Consider the following 23,227-nt stretch of genomic DNA (forward strand, 5'->3'; position numbering starts at 1 on the left):
ATGGAACACAGATTGTATTGTATTCTTTCTGCCTTAATAAAAGTAGTAATTTATTTTATTTTTTAAGATTTTATTTATTGGGTGCCTGGGTTGCTCAGTTGGTTAAGCGACTGCCTTCAGCTCAGGTCATGATCCTAGAGTCCCAGGACCCAGTCCCGCATCAGGCTCCCTGCTCAGCAGGGAGTCTGCTTCTCCCTCTGGCCCTCCCCCTTCTCATGCTCTCTCTCTCAGGAGAATGATTGTGAACAGAACATAGCGCTCTTGTATCGGGTGAGAATCCTTATTCATATTATCCAGTCTTTTTGATCATTCAGAACCCAGAAATAATTATTTAAGTAGTTGAACTAAAATAATCACTGATGAAACTGTGACTATAATATTGATTTAAACTTTCTATTTTGGAGGGGTGCCTGGGTGGTTCAGTCGGTTAAGCCTGTCTTCAGCTCAGGTCATGATCCCAGGGTCCTGGGATGGAGCCCCACATCCGGCTCTGTGCTCGGTGGGGAGACTGCTTCTCCCTCGGCCTGCTACTCTCCCTGTGTGTGGGCTCTCTCTCTCTCTCTCTGGCAAATAAATACGTAAAATCTTTAAAAAAATAAAATAAACTTTCTATATTGGAGATAAATATATATAGATATATAGATATATATCTTCACCATATACAAATACTATGTATATATTAGATGATTCATTAGTGGGAAAAATTTAAATGTATATTTTATTCACATACCATGTTACATATATAAGAGTAGCTTCAAAGTATTCTGATGTATGTATTAGTGGTTCATTAATGCACTTATCAGCAGGATGAAGTCATTTGGTTTTCAATGTTTCATGGCTTATAGTTCACTTGAGGCTTAGATTAATTTCATTTTTACATGCCATTTTCGGTCCATGTATTTCTGCAATTCATTTAATCAAGCTGGTTTTTCACGAAGGAAAATTAAGTTGAAAAGCACAAAATCACAAAATAAAGTTTAAAATTTAAATGGACTAAAATTGAACATACTATGTTCGGTAAACTTTTCAGTGAATTTGTATGTCAGAAAAAAGAATGCACTCTGAGTCCTTGCTGTTAGAGGAAGGAACTTATGTTCTCACACAAAGAACTTTGAAAGAAGGAATGGAAAGTATGACGATCTAAATTTAGCTACTATATAACAATTTGGCCTTTTCCTATGACATTCATACATTAGGACAAGGAAGTTGTCAGAATTCTAGAAATCATCCTCGATGATTGTCCCTCTCTTTTCCCTCCTATTCAGTAGAAGTTGAATCCTATCAAATCTTCTTTCTACATATATTTTTTACCTGTTCAGTCCTAGCTCCATGAGACCTTATTCACTTAGAACAACTTACCATCATTTCCCCAGAATGAACTTCTTCCTTAGACAACTGCCCCAGTCTGGACCCCTCCAATTCATCCTTCCCTTAGCTGCCAAGATTCTTCCAGCAGTTCTCCTACTTCCAATGCTGTCCTCCTCTAAGCCGCCTGTGTCTCATGCCTCTGTGCCTGCACAACATCCTCCTAACTGATCGCTGCGAAAACTGATCATATCATCCCACTGCTTAAAATCTTGCAGTGGCATCTCATTTCAAGTATAATAAAATCTAGACCCCTTACTGTGTCCTTTATGATCTGGCCTCTGCCTATGCCGCCGATTTCCATCTCCTTCAACTTTTCCCTGATTCAAAATCACTACTGCATGATTTCTTTCTAAACCACAATCTGCAAAATTCCTTGCCACCTCAGAGAATTTGCCTTAAATTCTTTTTACATGTCTTTCAAGTGGCTTCATTCTCAACAGTCAAGTCCCAATCCAAATGACCTTCTTAAGAGGGCTTCACTGAATACCCGATCCCTCTCCCCTTTGCATTCTCCATCTAAATAGCATATGCTAACTTCTTGATAGATTTCAGTTGATTCCTGAAATTATCTTGGATAATAATGTGGGCTCTGGACTTAGCCTACCAGGTTTTAAACACTGGCACTTCCACCTTCTAGCTTCTACTTGGGAAAGTTATTTAATCTCTATTTCTTTCCCTCTAAAATGGGATAATAATACTTCATAAGGTTGTTGCAAAACTTAAATGATTTAAACCTAAAGTTCATAGAACAATGCCTTGCTAGTCATTATCATTTGCTGTAGATATAGTAGAATCAATAGTAAAATATATCTCTTTATAAGTTTGTCCACTTCTGTAACTATGACATCTAGAACACAGTCTAGCACTCAGTAATAGATCCTCAATAAATGTGTAAGCCACTGTCACCTGACTAGTGACCTGGTAAAGGACAGCTCTGATCAGAGAAATACAAATTCCAAATGTTTTAAAATAATATGGGAAAATTTATGTGATTTACCATTCTTGCCTTTGGCTCTAGTTGAAAATGTCTAACTGCCAAATATATTCACCCTTGAACAGCAAATTTCAGTTACCGAGATCTGGATACATGGGAAATCTCAGTCCTATAAAGGGGAATCTGAATGAAGCAAATCCCAGAGGAAACTGACTTCCAGCTATGAAGTTGATATTAGAAACAAAACCACCAGGTCTAGATGGGACTGGGGAGTATTAGGCAGGTTACCTGGGTCAGAACTAGGGAGAAGACTCCTGGAAATGACCCACAGATATAGAGGGATCCAACTTAGGTAGCTTCTAGGGGAGGAAATGGGTCTCATGCTTCCAGGGGAGGAAATGGGTCTCATGCTTCCAGTGGTCAGGATTGGCTCAAAAATGGAACAGAATATGCTTGGGCTCTTCTGGAGAAGTAAGAAAGGAAAAGAAATCAGATGTAGATTATAGGTAACTTTCTTAAATGTTGTTTATATAAGTTAGCTCAGATTTGGATAAAATTGACAACACCCCATTTTCAGATTGTTGATAAAATCATTATGTTAAGGTCAAGTACCATATATTGATTTTTACTGCATATTATTAGGAAATCTTGTCTAGGTTGAATATATTCTTTTTTTTTTAAAGATTTTATTTATTTATTTGACAGAGAGAGACATAGCGAGAAAGGGAACACAAGCAGGCGGAGTGGGACAGGGAGAAGCAGGCTTCCCGCGGAGCAGGGAGCCCAACGTGGGGCTCGATCCCAGGACCTGGGATCATGACCCGAGCCGAAGACAGACGCCCAATGACTGAGCCACCCAGGCGCCCCGGTTGAATATATTCTTAAAAGCTATGAAGCAAACAGAATATTAAGGCCTCTTTCTTTCCATTGCTTGCCTCAAATAAATGATCTTAAGTTAGAGTTTAATGGGACATGCACACAGGAAAACTGAAATCTGCCATTTCACTTTATCAAATTGTATGTCTCTATACCATTCACTGTGTTTGTAAACTTTAACAAGTCCTATTAGATACTGAATACTATGTTTGGCTTTTGGCAGACTTTTTCCCCCCCCCTTTGGCTGTAGCATCTGTTCAGACTGTCAGAGTACAAATTTAGAAACTTAAATGGAGAGCCAGCAGGTCATCATTTCACGAACTGATTTGTTATAAATTTCTCAAGTAAAGCTACATTGCTTGGAAGATCTTTTGACGTAAAAAATACAAAGGTATGTATCTAGTCCTTCTAAAAAACTTGGCATTTAAACAAAACATGAAGCTGAGTTATGTAAGGACTCTCTTACCAATAATCATGTTACGTAAAGTATTGCATGTTATGAAACTTTACTGTATTCTGTGACATTACTCTCTATGCTTTATAATAACATGTTTTCATGGGCTGAGAAAGTTATGTTATTAAATTTTAAATTCTTGAAATTTTAAATTGTTAAAAGACAACATTCTCCTAGTCTTGATTTTAGTTTACATAATTCATCATAATTCATAGCTACTTTCATACACATTACTAATGAAAAGTCTTGATTTATTAAGTCAGATATATGAATTGCTGCATCTAATTTTAGAAAAGCTTTCTGTATTTCTACTGAACTAAAGAAATTTGATGTATTTGACAATTACTCGAATATTTCTGATTAATGAACCTCTTAGAGCTAAGGCTGTTTATGCAATTTCATTTGAAACTTATTATTAGTATTCTATAAATTATTATATTATGTGGATTACTCCTCATGATTTTTAAATTTACTGCTTTGAAATAGAACGCTTTTCAAAGAAAAATAAAGATTAAAATGTTGAGTTGAATAACCGTATCTATCCACTTGAAAAGATTCTCCATTCTGTAATTTTCATCCAAAGAGCCACTATCATCCTTTTTTTTTTTTAAGACTTTATTTATTTATTTGACAGAGAGAGACACAACAAGAGAGGGAACACAAGCCGGGGGAGTGGGAGAGGGAGAAGTAGGCTTCCCGCGGAGCAGGGAGCCCGATGATGGGGCTCGATCCCAAGTCCCTGGGATCATGACCTGAGCCAAAGGCAGACGCTTAAAGATTGAGCTACCCAGGCGCCACAGGGCCACTATCATTTTACTATTACTTTCTTCCCCACCTTTTTCTCCTCTCGAGTCCTTCTTCCTTCCTCTGGTATTTCTGGGCACTAGGTCTAAATCAAGATCACACACTCTTCCTTGCTCCCTAAGAGAATACAACCTATGTAGAGGGTGTGTATGGAAAGATAAGACTCCTCCCTTAGCAGAACTGAGTCTTTCTCCCTCTGACTCAGGCAGAAGCCTAGGAGCAGCGGGCAAGGCATGAGAAAAAGGAAAATGTTCCAAATACATTTTAGGAATTGGAAAGTAAAACTAGGAAATTGGTTTGTAGGATTTGGTTGTTTTTGTTTGTTTGTTTGTCTGTTTTGTTTTGTTTTGCAGGGGGTGGGGAAGCTGCTAGCACAGTTTAAAGCTCTAGGAAAAATGAAACTCAAATAGAATTATCCTCAGCCATTTGCTTTCTGGCTTTGCAACATGTGTACACGCATTTAAAGTGAGGAACTAACACTGTTTAAGGGAAAACCTTCAAGATGTGTACCAATTTTAAAGCTTTTTCTCTTAAAATTCTGGGAATAAGGAATTTGGTGAAAAAGGTTAGTTCTTTCACATCAGTTAAAGTCAATTTAGTCAACGTCACAGTCCTTGTGAGTGAGAACTTCAGAAAAGTTCATTGAAGATACACATTTTATAAGTGACTTACTAAATACACTTCCATACCCTTTCCTAATACTTAATTTAACCCATCCAAAGAATACCTTGTTCTCTAATAGGAATCCATCCATAATCACATCATCAATTAATCCTTGTAAATATCTCAAAAGAAGTTTTATTGACTCATAAAGTTCTCAGTAAAAAACATTCTTATTTTTCAGGATGTCCAACTTGGGACAATTTGACTCTGATTTTTACCAATCTAATTATACTATTGATAATCAGGAGCAGAGTTCTGAAGATTCTAATGCCTATGGACATGTTTATGGATCTAGAAAGTAAGTACTTTATATTGAAAAATATGCTTTTCATTTTAAGAAGGCATAATATTTTAGCAAGGGTTTCCACATTGGGAGGGCTTCCTTGGGGAAAGCAAAACTCTCCCCAGCATATCTTGGTAAAATACCCAAGAAGAAATGTCAGGAAAGGTCAGAGAAATCAATTCAGTTCACCGCAGGCCCATTTATAAGTGTGTGGCTTGTCTCCTCTTTTCAAAATACCATTTAACAAGGAGACTGAATACAGGCCCTGGACAGAACAGAAAACATTTTCATTTTACATGGTATTTTTTGGGAAACTGCTCAAGAAATAGATTTTATTTGACTAGTAAACATTTATCAAGTGCCTGCTTGTGTGTTAGGAATTAAGAAGGGTGCTACAAACCCAAAGATAAAAAAGAAGTCTATAATCTTTTCCCTCATAAAATGTAAGAATTTATGTTGGACAGTGGCAATTAAATATGCAATTATAATACAGAGTGAAAACTCTTAAATGGAATTGAAATAAACATATTTCAGAACGTGTTATTTATTTTGAGTTGACAAGTCAACTTGAATTGAAAATAAAAATGACTAGAATTTAGTAATTTACCCTTTACTAGGGTAAATAGGGCATTTAGAGTAAGAAGAATTGGTTCAAGTTCAGGCTCTTGCCTTTGTGATATGGGGAAAGACTTTTAACTTCCCTGACTGCCTTACACTGAAAACTAAGGACATTAATAATTCCTACTTCATGGAATTATCATGAAGAACGTTGTGCTAATGTGTAGGAGAGTATGTTTTAAAGTAAAACCATTATATAAATGTTATTTTTTCCTATAACTATAGCTTGCCAAAGCAATGAACACTTGGTCGTCTAAAGTCCCTTAAACTTATTTTATTTATTTATACAGTTGCTGCTTTGATGTTCTTTTGTGGGTCTAGATTAGTGAACTGTGAGAAGGGTCAGACCTCTCAACTTTCAAGATAACTGTCACTGAACTCTTACTATGTGTTAGGTACTATTGTGAACTTTATGTAAGCTAACTCATTGGATCCTCAGACAATCCTGAGATGAGGGCCAGTATTTTTCCCTGCTTTATTTATGAGAAAGCAGGGACCCAGAGAAACTAAGGAACTTTTTCAAGGACACATAGCTAATAAGAAATGGGTTTGGATTTTAGTTCAAGGTTGTTTGATTAGACCCAATACTAGGGTGGACATATAATTTATTGTACAATCAAGACATTTGTAAGAGTAAAATGTATGCTAGTAATGATAATTTGGTACAATAGGAATAAAACTGGGTCATCTTAGGTAAAGATGGGATGTGTGGTCACTGTTTCATTCCGACAAGTTTAAGCCAAATAACCATATAACAAATATTTCAAATTTATTAATTCTTCAAGTTTAGTTTTCTAAATACAGATAAGTACACTGAAAGCTCCAGATAAAGGAGGAAAAGATAAAATAAATACAACAGGCAGTGGGAACTCTTCTGTTCCAACTATGCACGGGACAATTTGGAAATTGTTTCCACAGGCTGATCACTCCTGAAGACACAGGCCGATAGGTGCTATTTTCTAGCTACTCCTGCTGAACCACTACTCGAAGGTGATAGGGAAAGGTATTGATATAGAATATTTTTAAAACTATAAAAGTTAAATATCTGGAGTTTTATCCCATTCACGAACCTAGGCTATGTTGTCCAGGTTCAGTCAGGTACCATAAAAATTTCCTAAAATGAAAAACAATCTATACCACTCCCTTCCTCCCTCGCTCTCTCTCTGTGAATGTTATCATTAGGCAAATTAAGATATTTTAAGAAAAATAGGACAAAAGGATGAGGCTGTAGAGACGGCTCAATCATTGCAGAATCTAACTACAGAAAAAGAACTTGATTTTATTTCATTTATGATTTATACTTTGGAAGATCAAGAAAAAGTGTTTGGTGTCAGAAAAGTGTTAATCAGGCAGAGGGAGTAGCTTGGGCATTAAGGTCTTAACAGGATGGTAACTCAAAATATATAATCCACAATGAGAGCTATCTAATAGGATTTTTCTGTTCTGTTCTCCTATTTTAGTGAAAGAAACTAGTCATCTTCTGTTTCTTTTCTCCCTTCTTTTCTCCAGATGGAATAAACACCTGGGTAGCATCCACAATCTACATTTTCAGATTAAACTAAAGTAAGAAGTCTAATAAGAGAGAAACAAAGCTTTCTCTTTATGCAGGGACTCATGGACCACAGCTTTCTCACCCTTCTATGCCCTGCCCGCAAACCACCACCCAATTTTCTTTCTCCATTTGATTACACATATCAACATTGCCCAGAAATCAAGATGACAAAGAAATGGAAATTAACATAACCAAATGGGGAAAACTCAAGATTGTATTGTATTAAGTTGATAGCCTAGCCTGCTTCAGTTGCTTAGCATTTAAATCCAAGTCGTGATTTGGGCACAGTACCATTTAAATTCCAATCCACACTTCAAGTCTCAGGAATTAGAAAAGGGCATATCATCTGTGGTGGTTTTATGAGGTACATAAAATATGGAGTCAAGTCAGTGACTTACTAGTGTACATCAAATTCCAGAGACTCGATCTTTTATTCATACAGTGAATAGTTCAATTAAAATACACCCCAAATCAGAATAAGATGCTAACCATCCTGGCAAAAAACACAGGAATCCAGGGGATAGTTATAGTCAGTTAGTCTCCTTCTCTTTGTCTCTCTCTCCACCCTTACCCTCATATATGGGAGTTTGTTTTAAAGATTTTATTTACTTATTTATTTATTTGAGAGGGAGAGAGAAAGAGAGAAAGAGAGAGAGAGAGCACACATGCACACACATACACGCATGTGCCTGCAGGAGCAGGGGGAGGTGGGAGGGGCAGAGAGAGAGGGAGAGAATCTCAAGCAGACTCCACCCTGAGTGTGGAGCCTGACCCTGGGCTCAATCCCATGACCCTGAGATCATGACCTGAGCTGAGATGAAGTGTCGGGCTCAACCAACTGAGCCACCCAGGTGCCCCTATTGGAGCTTGTTTAAAAAAGCTTGCTCAGTGGCATACTGATCTGAAAGCTGGTCGACTGTGCTTACTAAAACAATAAAAATATTTATATTTAAAAACGAGTTTTCTTATTTTAGAATAAACAAGAAGGAGTGTCCTCATTTGAAATAACTGTTCAGTCATTCGGATAAGCACTATTTCCAATCACCTGTAGCCAGTCCTCTGGGCTATATTTTCCCACTATATTTTTCTATTTTTTAAAATAAGAAATCTATTCAAACTATTTAGAGAAAGGAATAGATATTTCTGCAGAAAAGGTGACAACAACTAGAAAACCCCCTTTGGATGTTTTCATAGGACTTTAACAAATTAAAACTGAATCCCCAGCTTTTGTGAATCCTGTGAGCTGATCTTCCTCTAGTATCTCAAACATAGTTTTGACACTGCCTATGGCCTGTGTGCACCTGCTGTTTCAGCCAGAATCTGGGAATGCTGTATAAGTCAGCTCCCCTGCCACCATTCCCTAAAACGCACCATCATTCAACTGATCCTATACATTTTGTTCTTACCAGGGATATTTAAAATGCCTGATTTTACTGGTTCACCTGGAGACTGACATAGATAAAATGTTTCTGGATGTACAGACTACATTTTTTTAATCAACAGCGTATTTTGGTTGTCAATCGGTCATACTGTTGTCTCAGGCTGTTTCAGGTGATGGTGTTGCAAATTCTGAAACCCTTCCTAGTGTCAGGTTCCTGGAGGCACGCTGTGTCATCTGGCTATATGAAATATACCCATACTTTACTATTAGCTAAAATGTGCAGGTGGACTTTCAATGACTTGTACTTATCTGTTGGTACATTTTTTACCACCTGATTTACACTCTAGCCCTCCATGTGACACTGGGAGTCAGTTCATTGCCCCCATGCCTCCTGGATCAGATTGACAAAGGAAAGCAGCATCAGGTGGCCATCATGAAGGAAGTCCAAACCAACAGTTTTGGAAGAACAAAGCTTTTAATAAAATATGTAGCTAGTGACTATGCGACAGGACACAGAAAGCATATTTCTGTAATCATAAAAATTATAACTGAGTCTTTTAACAATGATGTTCTATATTTGCTTTGGATGGTGAATGTTAAGTCCTGTTGCCTCAGAGCCAGGTAGAAACTTCTCCCCAGCTGGAGACTACGCTTTATCTTAACACAACAGAATCCATCTGGAGACTTGTTGGAACTTTATAAACCCAGGTATGGGTGGTGAAAAGGGAAATACTGAAGAATTGGTGAATGTACAGAAGGTTTTTATACAGACCAGGTGTATGGCCATTGCTTTATTGCTTAGAGATAAAAGTCCTCGCATGGGTGTAGTAGAGATTCTCCTGGTAAGAAAACACAAGACTGGTGGGATATTGTCAAAGTCAGTTTGGGTGTTCCAAGGAAACCAAAATGATAATAAGTGAAAGATGATCAGCACAGAAGGCATATAAACTCCTGGCCTCCTATTTACATTGTTTTCTTTGAGGGAGAGACAACTACTTACAAATAGAGAAGATGCTGTTCCAGGGTTTGTGGAAGGTGTCTAGAATGCTTTAGTGTAAGTCTCAGGAAGAAAAGGCATACCAATACATAGCTCGTGCTTATTGATCATTTTTTGCATGCCCAATACTATTCTAAGTGCTTTACTTATTTCAGCTAATTTAATTTACAATAATCTTATGAGGTCCATTATTATTATTATTATTATTATCATTATCATATAGCAGACTTTTTTATGGCTTGGGTATAATTGGTAGAAGAACCTTAAGCCCTGTTCAACTTTGATATTGACTAATACTTTTTTTTATTTGGTTCTTACTGGTTCACATTTTTTTTGAGGTATAGTTGACATACAATGCTATATTAGTTTCAGGTGTACAATTTAGTAATTAGACAATTCTATACATTAATCTATGTTCATCATGATAAGTGTAGTTACCATATGTCACCATGCATTATTACAGTATTATTGACTATATTCCCATGCTGTACTTGTCATCCCATGACTTACTTATTTTATAACTAGAAGTTTGTACTTTTTAATCCCTGTCACCTATTTTGTCCATCCCCCAAACCTCCTTGCTTCTAGTAAACCACTAGTTTGTTCTGTGAGTTCTGTTATTATCCTCATTTTACAGATGACAAAATCAAGGCACAGATGTGAGGTAATTTGCCTAAGATTATAAAACTGGGATTTGAACACAGGCAGTCTAACTCCAGAGGCGTGTTTGCTAACCACTGTCCTTGGTTTAGGATAAATTCTACCATTGGACTGTTTTTACAAGCAGAAGTGTAACCCCCACAGAGTCAGGAAGCAAAAGAAGAGTAGTATGACCAAGAATGTTGCCAGTTATCCTAAAGGAATCTTTTGCAGTCATCTCAGAATTGTTTTAAGTAATTTTTACAGGAGGAAGAGATGCCTACTAACAAAGTGAATGTTTAAACGCTACCAGCCAGAGTCTGGTGTTTCTTTTGGCCTAATTCGGTTGACATTTGTTTCATCTGGAATGATGTGCTGAGTTAGATATCATCAAAATTGTAATATGCATCTTCTCATGGAGCTAATTAAGATGCTGTGTAATCAAGGAGAAGAGGAATATTTTGCTGGTATACTCTGCAAAACTCCCATTACCATATGAAATATAGATATGGGGCGCCTGGGTGGCTCAGTTGGTTAAGCAACTGCCTTCGGCTCAGGTCATGATCCTGGAGTCCCTGGATCGAGTCCCGCATCGGGCTCCCTGCTCGGCAGGGAGCCTGCTTCTCCCTCTCACCCTCCCCCCTCTCATGTGCTCTCTCTCTCTCATTCTCTCTGTCTCAAATAAATAAATAAAATCTTAAAAAAAAAAAAGAAATATAGATATGATATAACCTTACCATCTTAAGTATTGCATACACTAATCTAACTCATGCAATTGCCTTTAATAGGTTAATATTTCAGGGCTATGGGGTTGACAAAGCAATTAGTAAAGTGTTCAAGGTAAATGGTTAAGAGCACACTTGTCATGATGAGCATTGAGTAATGCATAGAATTGTTAAGTCACTATATGGTACACCTGAAATTAATATAACCCTGTATGTTAACTATATTGGAACTAAAATTAAAAACTTAATGAAAGAAGAAAAAAGAAATACATGGTTAAATAAAATTATGGTTGTTCATTGCAATGTTCAGAAAAAGGCCTAAAACCTGAGAATTGGGTTTATTTACAGAGTTTGTTGGGTAGAACTGTGGACTAATCATGTGACTATATTGGTATTGCTTAGATTTTGTTTATTGAGATGTAGTATAAAATGTTACAGTCAACATGTACAAAGTTATAAGATAAAAAGAGAATTTTAATTCAGACAGTGATGGCAGGTGACCATGGTAATTTTTGTAGATAAAAGCTTTTGAGGTTTCCTTTGTTGGACAGATTTTGAAATTATACTTTCTTAAATAAGTGCTGGGAAAATTTTAATATTATGCCTCCATTATAATAAGGACAATAGAGCCCAAGCTCCTGATGAAGAAGTTTTGCTGGATGAAGGAGCAGAGAAAGAGAGGAAGGAAAGAGAAAGGGATAGGATCTAGCTGGTAATGGGCACTTTTTTTTTTTTTTAATGTGTTTTTCTCTTTGCAGGGGTTGGGTCAATCACCTAGGCCAAAGTCCCTCCTTCATGGAAATTGCTTTGCAGGGAGTAATTTTGAAAGTTACCTTTCCTCAAGCCTGGTTAGTCAGACCTGGGCCTAAGTTATGGTGATGCTAGGACAGTTTGTTCATGAAATAGTCTTGGTTAGATGCTGGCCCATTAAGTCAACTTCATTTTCCCCTTTTATACTTCTAGAAATGCTTACATTAAAAAAATATGGATCGAGGGGGGCTCTCCATCAACCAACAGGCCATTCAGTTTCTTATTTATAATTCATTTCTACCAGTACTTTTGATAGTGGTTCTATTTTGCTAAGAAAAAGAAAAAAAAAGGTTAGGAATATGCCTCATGGCTAAGGGAACAATAACAGTAATCAACACATGCTGTGGAGGATTCAAGAAAGATTACACCAGGTCCTTGCCCTTAATGAGCTTATGGTTGAATTAGTGAATGATTAAATGCATATATCTTTATTTTGGTAGCTTTATTTTCCAAGAGAAGGTTATTATCTCTGTCAGGCTTACTCATATAAGGGAAGTTGAATATGTTATTCTTAGACTTCATATTAAGATTAATGTTGGAAGGAAAGTATGAAAAGCCATTTTGTAAATATTTTAACACAAAGAAATCACAGGGAGCTGCAAAGTTCAGAATCCTGAGCTGTGTTTTTAGCTTAGCCTAAGGGGTTCTGATGAAAGAAACTGAAACATGTTAATAAGGACAACTCTTTATGTGTCTTCCCCTTCCTTCAAGTAAAAACAATTTTAAATGATCAAGTAACCTCCTATACTTCTTTATTTCCTTCCTTCTTTAGCTCTAAGAAATTATGTACTGAGTGTTGTTTTCCAGCTTTCTCACACAAATGGTGAAATAAAAAACCAATAAAAACGTGGTCAAGGAAGTATCAAAGTATCATGTTTCAACAAAACTAAATTGCATATTTCAAAAGAAGGACATTAGGCCAGACATAGAATCCTTTTAGGTACTCAAAGATAATTGGCAGTAATTGTCTGGGAATGGCCAGAGCTAGAAGGTCAATTTATGTATTTGTTTTTTCCTATGAATTGACTCTACTATTAAAATTGTGATTTTTACTTATTGCTTCCACAGATTTATAGGGAATGTCATGTTTGATGATTGCCCCTGGAAATCAGTAAAAAAGCAACATCGTATAGTCTGAGCACTGCTCAGGCAGCTTCACTTAGGAGTCCAACACCTGAAGTATTATTTTGCCCTGCTTCTACCTCTCCCTCTGCCTGCTACTTCCCCTGCTGTGCTCTCTCTCTTTCTCTCTGTCAAATAAATAGATAAAATCTTTAGAAAAAACACTGGGCAAGTCTTCAGTCTCCATGAACCTCTGTTTCTTTATCTGTAACATGGGATTAAAACTACAGTTTTTACCTTACAGAGTATTCATTATGTGAGAAAATGTGAGGGGAAAGTTTCCAGCACATTGTACATAATCAATAATTATTAGTTGGTATGGATCTTTCTTCTAGAACCTTCTCATGACCAGTTACTTCATTTTTTTAATTAAAGGTAAATTTTAAGCAAGTTACTTCTTTCATGGGTAAATAACCACAAAAGCTAGGAGAACTCATAGAAGGAGAATTGTAGTTTCCTTCCGCAATTCATCATGATATCCCATTCTGAGATGTATAAAAATCAGTATTTTTCTTTCTCTAGACAACAAGCCAGCGAGCAGCCTCAGCCTGTCTTTGTCCCACCAGAGATGCTCATGTCATCAGGTTGCGAGGGACAATTTTTTCAGCCAGCATCCAACCCGGATTATTATTCACAATCTTCTTACGTTGACAGTTTTGATGAAGAGCCTCCTTTGCTAGAAGATAAGTTAAGGAAGTGCTATTAGTGTGTGATCAGCTAGAAGAATAATAGCAATAATCAGCACTTAATGTGCACTGTCAGCATGCCGTGTACAGTGTTTTATGTGCGATTGTTCCATGTATAAACAAGTCTGCCAAACTAAGGTGCATAAACCATTGGAAGTTTGTCTTATGCTTGTGTGGGGAAAACTGGAAGTAGATGTGTTGCCATTGCTGTGCTATTAAATGCAGTTACTAAATGTTTCTTCAGTTTGTTAAAGTGTGGACTCCCTGACTGGGGTCCAGACAACAGTGAACACGTCTTTTAGCAGAGTGGTTATATCAAAGTAACGACCCTTCCCTACCGCAGTTAATGAAGCTACTTCATAACAGCATATTGTATCTTCTGCTATGTTGCCTGGGAGCCTAGGGGTTAGTTTTTCAATATTTCTTTATTGTCATGGAGACAAGCCAGTTTTTTTGTTTTTTTTTTTCCCTTGCCTCAGAGGAGCCCCCTCATCTCAGCTAGGTATGGCTAAGTGGGGAGGAATATATGATTCCAGTAAATAACACTGCTGGTGGCAAGGAAACCAGTGGACTTTTGCAGCTGAAGGTCCTTCAGGGATTTTTAGGGATGTTCCATTCATTCACTGATTTTTTTTTTCTTTTTTTAATCAGCCTACATCTGCTACTTTTGCTCTTATAGCAAATCAACATTGATGCCAGAAGCATAAGGGCTAGAAAACTAAAACTCAAGTAGATTTAAATTTAAGAGCCAAGGAGAAGTATGACTATATGAATAGTTAACAATTATGCTCTCACCCCTTTATATATGGTCAAGTGAAAAGGGCTAGATTAAAATTCCCAATATTTTACACCAAAAGATCAGTGTTTGCCTCATATGAACAGAGCCAACCACTTGGTATTAAAACATTCTTTCTTTGTCTCCAAAATTAAAAAAAAATGAAAGATTTAAACCACTCAGAAAAGCACAGAAAATTATATCATAGGTTTGTTGGCTCTTTAGAAGCCAGTTAGATTTTGGGATCAGTTATGTTTAACCAATTCATTCCAGTTTGCCTCTGCAATAATAATCAATATCTGAAAATTATAAGTTATCCTCATTAAACATTCTCCTTGATTCCACCAACATCTCTACTTAAAAAAAAACTATCAGTTTTTATACAATTTACCTCTATTCAATATGGAAATTCAGCAAATAGAGAAACATATGAATAAAAATATAAAAACCACCTAAAATTTTGTCTCTATGATATGACTTCCATTAATGACTTGATGTATTTTACTCCAGATTTTATTCTATTTTTATGAGTGTGTATGTATGAAATACATATATGTAAATATTTTATGTGTGTATATATTTTAAGTATATACACTTAAAAATGAAATACAATATTTTTTGAATATGTATGTATTTATGAATACTTAAAAATGAAAGTTGGATCATACAATGGCTATAAAGTTTTATAGGTTTTTTTCTAAAGATTTTATCTATTTATTTGACAAAGAGAAAGAGAGAGAGAGAGCACAAGCAGAGGAAGTAGCAGGCAGAGGGAGAGGTAGAAGCAGGGTCCCCACTGAGCAAGAAGCCCGATGCTGGGCTCAATCCCAGGACCCTGGGATCATGACCTGAGCTGAAAGCAGACACTTAACTGACTGAGTCACCCAGGCGCCCCATATTTTGTAGTTTTTAAAGTTACCTTATACTGGGGCGCCTGGGTGGCTCAGTCGTTAAGATCTGCCTTCAGCTCATGACTTTCAGCTCAGGTCATGATCTCAGGGTCCCGGGATTGAGCCCCGCATCGGGCTCCCTGCTCAGCGGGAAGCCTGCTTCTCCTTCTCCCACTCCCCCTGCTTGTGTTCCCTCTCTTGCTGTGTCTCTATCTATCAAATAAATAAATAAAATCTTTAAAAAAAAAGTTACTTTATACCAAAAGTATTTCTATGCATGTATTCTTTAAAGTCATTAAATATTATTTGAAAATGTGATATAGAACGGCTTCATAATATTTTATTATATAAAAGTACCATAACTTAAACTCACCTGAAAGGCTATTCCTTATACTAAGTAATGCTTTGGCGAACATCAAAGTAAATAACTTTCATCTCTACAGAGTCTGTCCTTAGGATGGATCCATAACACTGGGATTACTGTGTCAAAAGAAATTTATATTGCCAAGCTGATCTAGAAGAGCATGATCCTGTACACCATCATAGTAGAATATTAGATGTCTTTGTTAATTAGATGGGTAAAAAGCAATACTTTGTAGTTCTTGGTTACTAGAAAAGTTATACTTTTTTCTTCATGTTTATTGACTATTCTTGTTTTTTATATTCTTTGTCAGATTTCTTATTGGAATCTTAAGATTTTTCCCTTCCTTGTTTGTTTTTAAGGATATTTATATGGTAAAGATATTTAATGATTACCTGGAATATGTATTGCAAACATTTTTTTTCCTAGATGGTGTTTGCCATCTAATTTGTTAATAGGATATTAAAACATATGGAAATTTTAATACTTATGTTTTCAACTCTACAATATTTTTCTTGGTAAATTTTCTTTCTGTTTGCTCTTTTGTTTAGAATATATTTCTCCAGCTCTCGGTGCTGTTTATGTCCTTTTGTACATTCTTCAATTTTTAAATTATCTTTTTGTTTTGCACTTAAATTTTTGATTCATTAAAAATTATTTTAGGTTAGAGTGTGAGGTAGGATTTAACATTTTTTCTTTAATGAATAACAAATATTTCCTGTAACATTTATTGAAAATAATCTTTTCTTTTCTGCTTGTCTGAATGTCTCTATTGTGATACTCTAAACTAGAATGCATCCTCCCTAATATCTTATTAAATTCAAATAAGAAATACACTAGATTTCCCCTCCCACTGTATATAGCTTAGAGAAAATTCTTAGATTTTATTTTCTCTTTGTGATGGTCCCCACCAAATTGCTAGTGTATTAGAGATACAAGAGATTGCACCTAATATAATTTTGCATTTTGAATCTATGAAATTTCTAGATGCTTATTCAATACGTTCTTCAGTCTGGATGAATTTGTGAAAGCCTCGAGCCTCATCTGTTTCAAAGATATGAAAAAGCCACAGGCAGGGTTCCTAGGATAAAGTGATAAATGTCATTTGCTAGTTTTTATTGAGTATACACCAAACAGGGTATCACATTATGAAGCTATAATAATTAATATCCCTTGCACAAAAATACGTTATTTGAAAATGTGCTTCTTTATTCCTTAAATACTTTGTTGTCTAAAAGACTTGTTTGGTGGTTTTATGTAAGAATGATAACTTTTGCTATTTGATTATATACAGTCAATATGTCAACAAACGTATCTTGAAGAATAATAGTCAATTCAAGTCTGTCAAACCAGAAAAATTACTCTGATATTCAGTACTTACATTTGTAACACAGCCTGTGTTTATATTTAAAAGGCCAGTGCCACAATTTGCATAGAAAACAGATATTAATTCATTTTTATAGCAAATATATCATATATTTTACTACCACTAGATGACAGCAAAACAATAACTTTTACATTCAAATTTCACAGCAGTTTCATCCTTTATCTTGTATAATAAGGTATTCTATTAGGTTATCTACAATCAATAGATACTTACAATCTCACTTGCATAACTTGTAATAAATTCGAAAAACAAAATATTATGACGATGTATTTTGGTAGAAAACACGAAATCTTTTTTGGTATGATAATATTTGGTAGGTCTTATGTTCACTCACCGTTTTCATGACTCAATGTTGAAACACATGCAGAAGTTAATTATGCCATCAAATAAATGTTTGAAATCAGTAATAATGTCTCACAAGGCATTTTTCATTTGAGTTTCTTCAGGAATAATTATTTTGCTTTTTGAGGAAAAAAAGGTATTTTGAATTAAAGGCCACTTTGTTGTGGTAAATGCTGAAAACATATTGCTAACATAAATGTCTTAATCGAAAATAAAGTTTGAAAACAACATAAGGCTTAGCTGAAATTAGTTTAAACGACAATATTTCTCAATTTTAAAAATCTTCTGCTTTTTAAAAATCAGATTAGACATTCTAACTTCATTTTAAGCTTGTTGAACTGCTCATCTCCTCAAAGTGTATGTTCATTAAGAATTATATAACTGTACTGTGATAATAAAAAGGATGCAGCGTGGAAGTTGAAATGTACATGATTTACTCACTGTTAACCAGTCAAATTCTTTCTTTTCAAGCTAGGGATAGCAATTGCCAACCTGGATATGAAATGAGTGAAAAAATATCCTTACTACTGCAGTGTAGACCAGTGTCTGTCCAAACTTTTGAAGATGTCTAAGTGCCTGTTAGAGTAAGACCCCTGTGTCATGGCAGGCGTTAAAGTCCACGTGGTGACCCCGGGGTCATGGCAGGCGTTCAAGTCCACGTGGTGACCCCGGGGTCACGGCAGGCGTTCAAGTCCACGGTGGTGACCCCGGGGTCACGGCAGGCGTTCAAGTCCACGTGGGATTCTGTGTATAGAATGTCAGACATGCGAGCTGTCAGGCATCATGTGCTGTGTGTGGTAACAAAAGTATCAGGTGTCTGACCTAAGATGATCATTAAATCCTGGGAAGGGAAGTTCAATGCCTCATACAAATGATTTAGGGAAAAAACCCTTCACACGGGAGAACTGGGCTCAATTAAAAAAAAAATACAACCATTATGAGATTAGATACACAGTGACATATATGTCATAGCTATATGGTTAAAAGCAAGATTTTTGTTTTTTTACTGTTGTTTTGTTTTGTGTGTGGGGGGGGGTGTGTGCGCCTTTATGCCAACCTCTTCCTGTTTCTCCCACCTTCAGCTAACCGCTTTTCTACTCTCTTTCTATGAGGTGACTCTTTTTTCTCCTTGATTTCAGACTCCACATATGATGCCACACGGTATTTGTCTTTCTTTATTTCAATTAACATAATGTCCTCAAGGTCCATCCATGTTGTTGCAAATGGCAGGAATTCCTTCTTTCTCATGAATGAATATTCCATCATATGTATATCCCGCATATTTTTTATCTGTCCATCCACTGACAGACATTTAGGTTGTTTCCAAGTCTTGGCTATTGTGAAAAATGCTGCATTGAACATGGGAGCTCATATATCTCTTTGATACCCTGTTTCCGTTGCCTTTGGGTATATATCCAGAAGCTGGATCATATAGTAGTTCTTTTTTTTTTTTTTTTCTTTTTAAACTGGCCAGGTTCAGGGCCCAGGTCATAGCCTCTGGCTGCCACCCATTGCTGCCCTGGGGACTGACTTGCAGGGCTCCGTGCTAAAGCCACCATCTCCAGGAGCCCGTGTCCTCCAGCTGTAAGTGGACCTGTTGTCAGCCTGGCCTGGGAAAGAGCCACAGTGGGGCGGTTGGAATGCCAGAGCCCTATTATTTATTTATTTATTTTAAATTTTTTTTATTTTTTAATTTTTTTTATTCTTATGTTAATCCCCATACATTACATCATTAGTTTTAGATGAAGTGTTCCATGATTCATTGTTTGTGCATAACACCCAGTGCTCCATGCAGAATGTGCCCTCCTCAATACCTACCACCAGGCTAACCCATCCTCCCACCCCCCTCCCCTCTAGAACCCTGTTTGTTTTTCAGAGTCCATCGTCTCTCATGGTTCGTCTACCCCTCCGATTTCCCCCGCTTCATTCTTCCCCTCCCGCTACCTTCTTCTTCTTCTCTTTTTTCCTTAACATATATTGCATTATTTGTTTCAGAGGTACAGATCTGAGATTCAACAGTCTTGCACAATTCACAGCACTTACCAGAGCACATACCCTCCCCAGTGTCTATCACCCAGTCACCCCATCCCTCCCACCCCACCCCCCACTCCAGCACCCTCAGTTTGTTTCCTGCAATTAAGAATTCCTCATATCAGTGAGATCATATGATACATGTCTTTCTCTGTTTGACTTATTTCACTCAACATAATACCCTCCAGTTCCATCCACGTCGTTGCAAATGGCAAGATCTCATTCCTTTTGATGGCTGCATAATATTCCATTGTATATATATACCACCTCTTCTTTATCCATTCATCTGTCGATGGACATCTTGGCTCTTTCCACAGTTTGGCTATTGTGGACATTGCTGCTATAAACATCGGGGTGCACGTACCCTTTCGGATCCCTACTTTTGTATCTTTGGGGTAAATACCCAGTAGTGCAATTGCTGGATCATATGGTAGCTCTATTTTCAACTTTTTGAGGAACCTCCATACTGTTTTCCAGAGTGGCTGCACCAGCTTGCATTCCCACCAACAGTGTAGGAGGGTTCCCCTTTCTCCGCATCCCTGCCAACGTCTGTCGTTTCCTGACTTGTTAATTTTAGCCATTCTGACTGGTGTGAGGTGGTATCTCATTGAGCTTTTGATTTGGATTTCCCTGATGCCAAGCGATATTGAGCACTTTTTCATGTGTCTGTTGGCCATTTGGATGTCTTCTTTGGAAAAATGTCTGTTCATGTCTTCTGCCCATTTCTTGATTGGATTTTTTGTTCTTTGGGTGTTGAGTTTGATGAGTTCTTTATAGATTTTGGATACTAGCCCTTTATCTGATATGTCATTTGCAAATATCTTCTCCCATTCTGTTGGTTGTCTTTTGGTTTTGTTGACTGTTTCCTTTGCTTTGCAAAAGCTTTTTATCTTGATGAAGTCCCAATAGTTCATTTTTGCCCTTGCTTCCCTTGCCTTTGGCGATGTTTCTAGGAAGAAGTTGCTTCGGCTGAGGTTGAAGAGGTTGTTGCCCGTGTTCTCCTTTAGGATTTTGATGGACTCCTGTCTCACATTGAGGTCTTTCAACCATTTTGAGTCTGTTTTTGTGTGTGGTGTAAGGAAATGGTCCAGTTTCATTCTTCTGCATGTGGCTATCCAATTTTCCCAACACCATTTGTTGAAGAGACTGTCTTTATTCCATTGGACATTCTTTCCTGCTTTGTCAAAGATGAGTTGACCATAGAGTTGAGGGTCCATTTCTGGACTCTCTATTCTGTTCCATTGATCTATGTGTCTGTTTTTGTGCCAGTACCATGCTGTCTTGATGATGACAGCTTTGTAATAGAGCTGGAAGTCCGGAATTGTGATGCCGCCGGCTTTGCTTTTCTTTTTCAACATTCCTCTGGCTATGCGGGGTCTTTTCTGGTTCCATACAAATTTTAGGATTATTTGTTCCATTTCTTTGAAAAAAGTGGATGGTATTTTGATGGGGATTGCATTGAATGTGTAGATTGCTCTAGGTAGCATTGACATCTTCACAATATTTGTTCTTCCAATCCATGAGCATGGAACGTTTTTCCATTTCTTTGTGTCTTCCTCAATTTCTTTCATGAGTATTTTATAGTTTTCTGAGTACAGATCCTTTGTCTCTTTGGTTAGATTTATTCCTAGGTATCTTATGGTTTTGGGTGCAATTGTAAATGGGATCGACTCCTTAATTTCTCTTTCTTCTGTCTTGTTGTTGGTGTATAGGAATGCCACTGACTTCTGTGCATTGATTTTATATCCTGCCACTTTACTGAATTCCTGTATGAGTTCTAACAGTTTTGGGGTGGAGTCTTTTGGGTTTTCCACATAAAGTATCATATCATCTGCAAAGAGTGAGAGTTTGACTTCTTCCTTGCCAATTTGGATGCCTTTTATTTCTTTTTGTTGTCTGATTGCTGTGGCTAGGACTTCCAATACTATGTTGAATAGCAGTGGTGATAGTGGACATCCCTGCCGCGTTCCTGACCTTAGGGGGAAAGCTCTCAGGTTTTCCCCATTGAGAATGATATTCGCTGTAGGTTTTTCATAGATGGCTTTTATGATATTGAGGTATGTACCCTCTATGCCTATACTCTGAAGAGTTTTGATCAAGAAAGGATGCTGTACTTTGTCAAATGCTTTTTCTGCATCTATTGAGAGGATCATATGATTCTTGTTCTTTCTTTTGTTAATGTATTGTATCACATTGATTGATTTGCGGATGTTGAACCAACCTTGCAGCCCAGGGATAAATCCCACTTGGTCATGGTGAATAATCCTTTTAATGTACTGTTGGATCCTATTGGCTAGTATTTTGGTGAGAATTTTTGCATCCATGTTCATCAGGGATATTGGTCTGTAATTCTCCTTTTTGATGGGGTCTTTGTCTGGTTTTGGGATCAAGGTAATGCTGGCCTCATAAAATGAGTTTGGAAGTTTTCCTTCCATTTCTATTTTTTGGAACAGTTTCAGAAGAATAGGTATTAATTCTTCTTGAAATATTTGGTAGAATTCCCCTGGGAAGCCATCTGGCCCTGGGCTTTTGTTTTTTGGGAGATTTTTGATGACTGCTTCAATTTCCTTAGTGGTTATAGGTCTGTTCAGGTTTTCTATTTCTTCCTGGTTCAGTTTTGGTAGTTGATACATCTCTAGGAATGCATCCATTTCTTCCAGGTTATCTAATTTGCTGGCATAGAGTTGCTCATAATATGTTCTTATAATTGTTTGTATTTCTTTGGTGTTGGTTGTGATCTCTCCTCTTTCATTCATGATTTTGTTGATTAGGGTCATTTCTCTTCTCTTTTTGATAAGTCTGGCCAGGGGTTTATCAATCTTATTAATTCTTTCAAAGAACCAGCTCCTAGTTTCGTTGATCTGTTCTACTGTTCTTTTGGTTTCTATTTCATTGATTTCTGCTCTGATCTTTATTATTTCTCTTCTCCTGCTGGGTTTAGGCTTTATTTGCTGTTCTTTCTCCAGCTCCTTTAGGTGTAGGGTTAGGTTGTGTACTTGAGACCTTTCTTGCTTCTTGAGAAAGGCTTGTATTGCTATATACTTTCCTCTTAGGACTGCCTTTGCTGCATCCCAAAGATTTTGAATAGTTGTGTTTTCATTTTCATTGGTTTCCATGTATTTTTTTAATTCTTCTTTAATTTCCTGGTTGACCCATTCATTCTTCAGTAGGATGCTTTTTAGCCTCCATGTATTTGAGTTCTTTCCAACTTTCCTCTTGTGATTGAGTTCTAGTTTCAAAGCATTGTGGTCTGAAAATAGGCAGGGAATGATCCCAATCTTTTGGTACCTGTTGAGACCTGATTTATGACCTAGGATGTGATCTATTCTGGAGAATGTTCCATGGGCACTAGAGAAGAATGTGTATTCCGTTGCTTTGGGGTGGAATGTTCTGAATATGTCTGTAAAGTCCATTTGGTCCAGTGTGTCATTTAAAGTCTTTATTTCCTTGTTGATCTTTTGCTTAGACGATCTGTCCATTTCAGTGAGGGGGGTGTTAAAGTCCCCCACTATTATTGTATTGTTGTCGA

The 23,227-nt window shown here is 36.9% G+C and overlaps 1 protein-coding gene across 1 annotated transcript; it reads left to right on the forward strand.

Moving 5' to 3' along the window:
• The first annotated feature begins 5,281 nt into the window (after nt 1-5,281).
• Nucleotides 5,282-13,932, forward strand: YIPF7 (Yip1 domain family member 7). Its single transcript, XM_044912727.1, has 2 exons — nt 5,282-5,397; nt 13,749-13,932. The coding sequence occupies exons 1-2, from the start codon at nt 5,282-5,284 to the stop codon at nt 13,930-13,932; spliced, it is 300 nt and encodes a 99-aa protein (XP_044768662.1).
• The last annotated feature ends 9,295 nt before the right edge of the window (nt 13,933-23,227 follow it).

The sequence above is a fragment of the Neomonachus schauinslandi genome, chromosome 2 (assembly GCF_002201575.2).
Source record: "Neomonachus schauinslandi chromosome 2, ASM220157v2, whole genome shotgun sequence".
Lineage (NCBI taxonomy): Eukaryota > Metazoa > Chordata > Mammalia > Carnivora > Phocidae > Neomonachus > Neomonachus schauinslandi.

What these genes read in the sequence shown, in the direction of transcription:
- YIPF7 (XM_044912727.1), top strand. Translation starts at nt 5,282, where the DNA reads ATGTCCAACTTGGGACAATTTGACTCTGATTTTTACCAATCTAATTAT. An exon ending in CATGTTTATGGATCTAGAAA is followed by an intron (nt 5,398 to 13,748) that starts GTAAGTACTTTA and finishes TTCTTTCTCTAG; the next exon opens with ACAACAAGCCAGCGAGCAGC.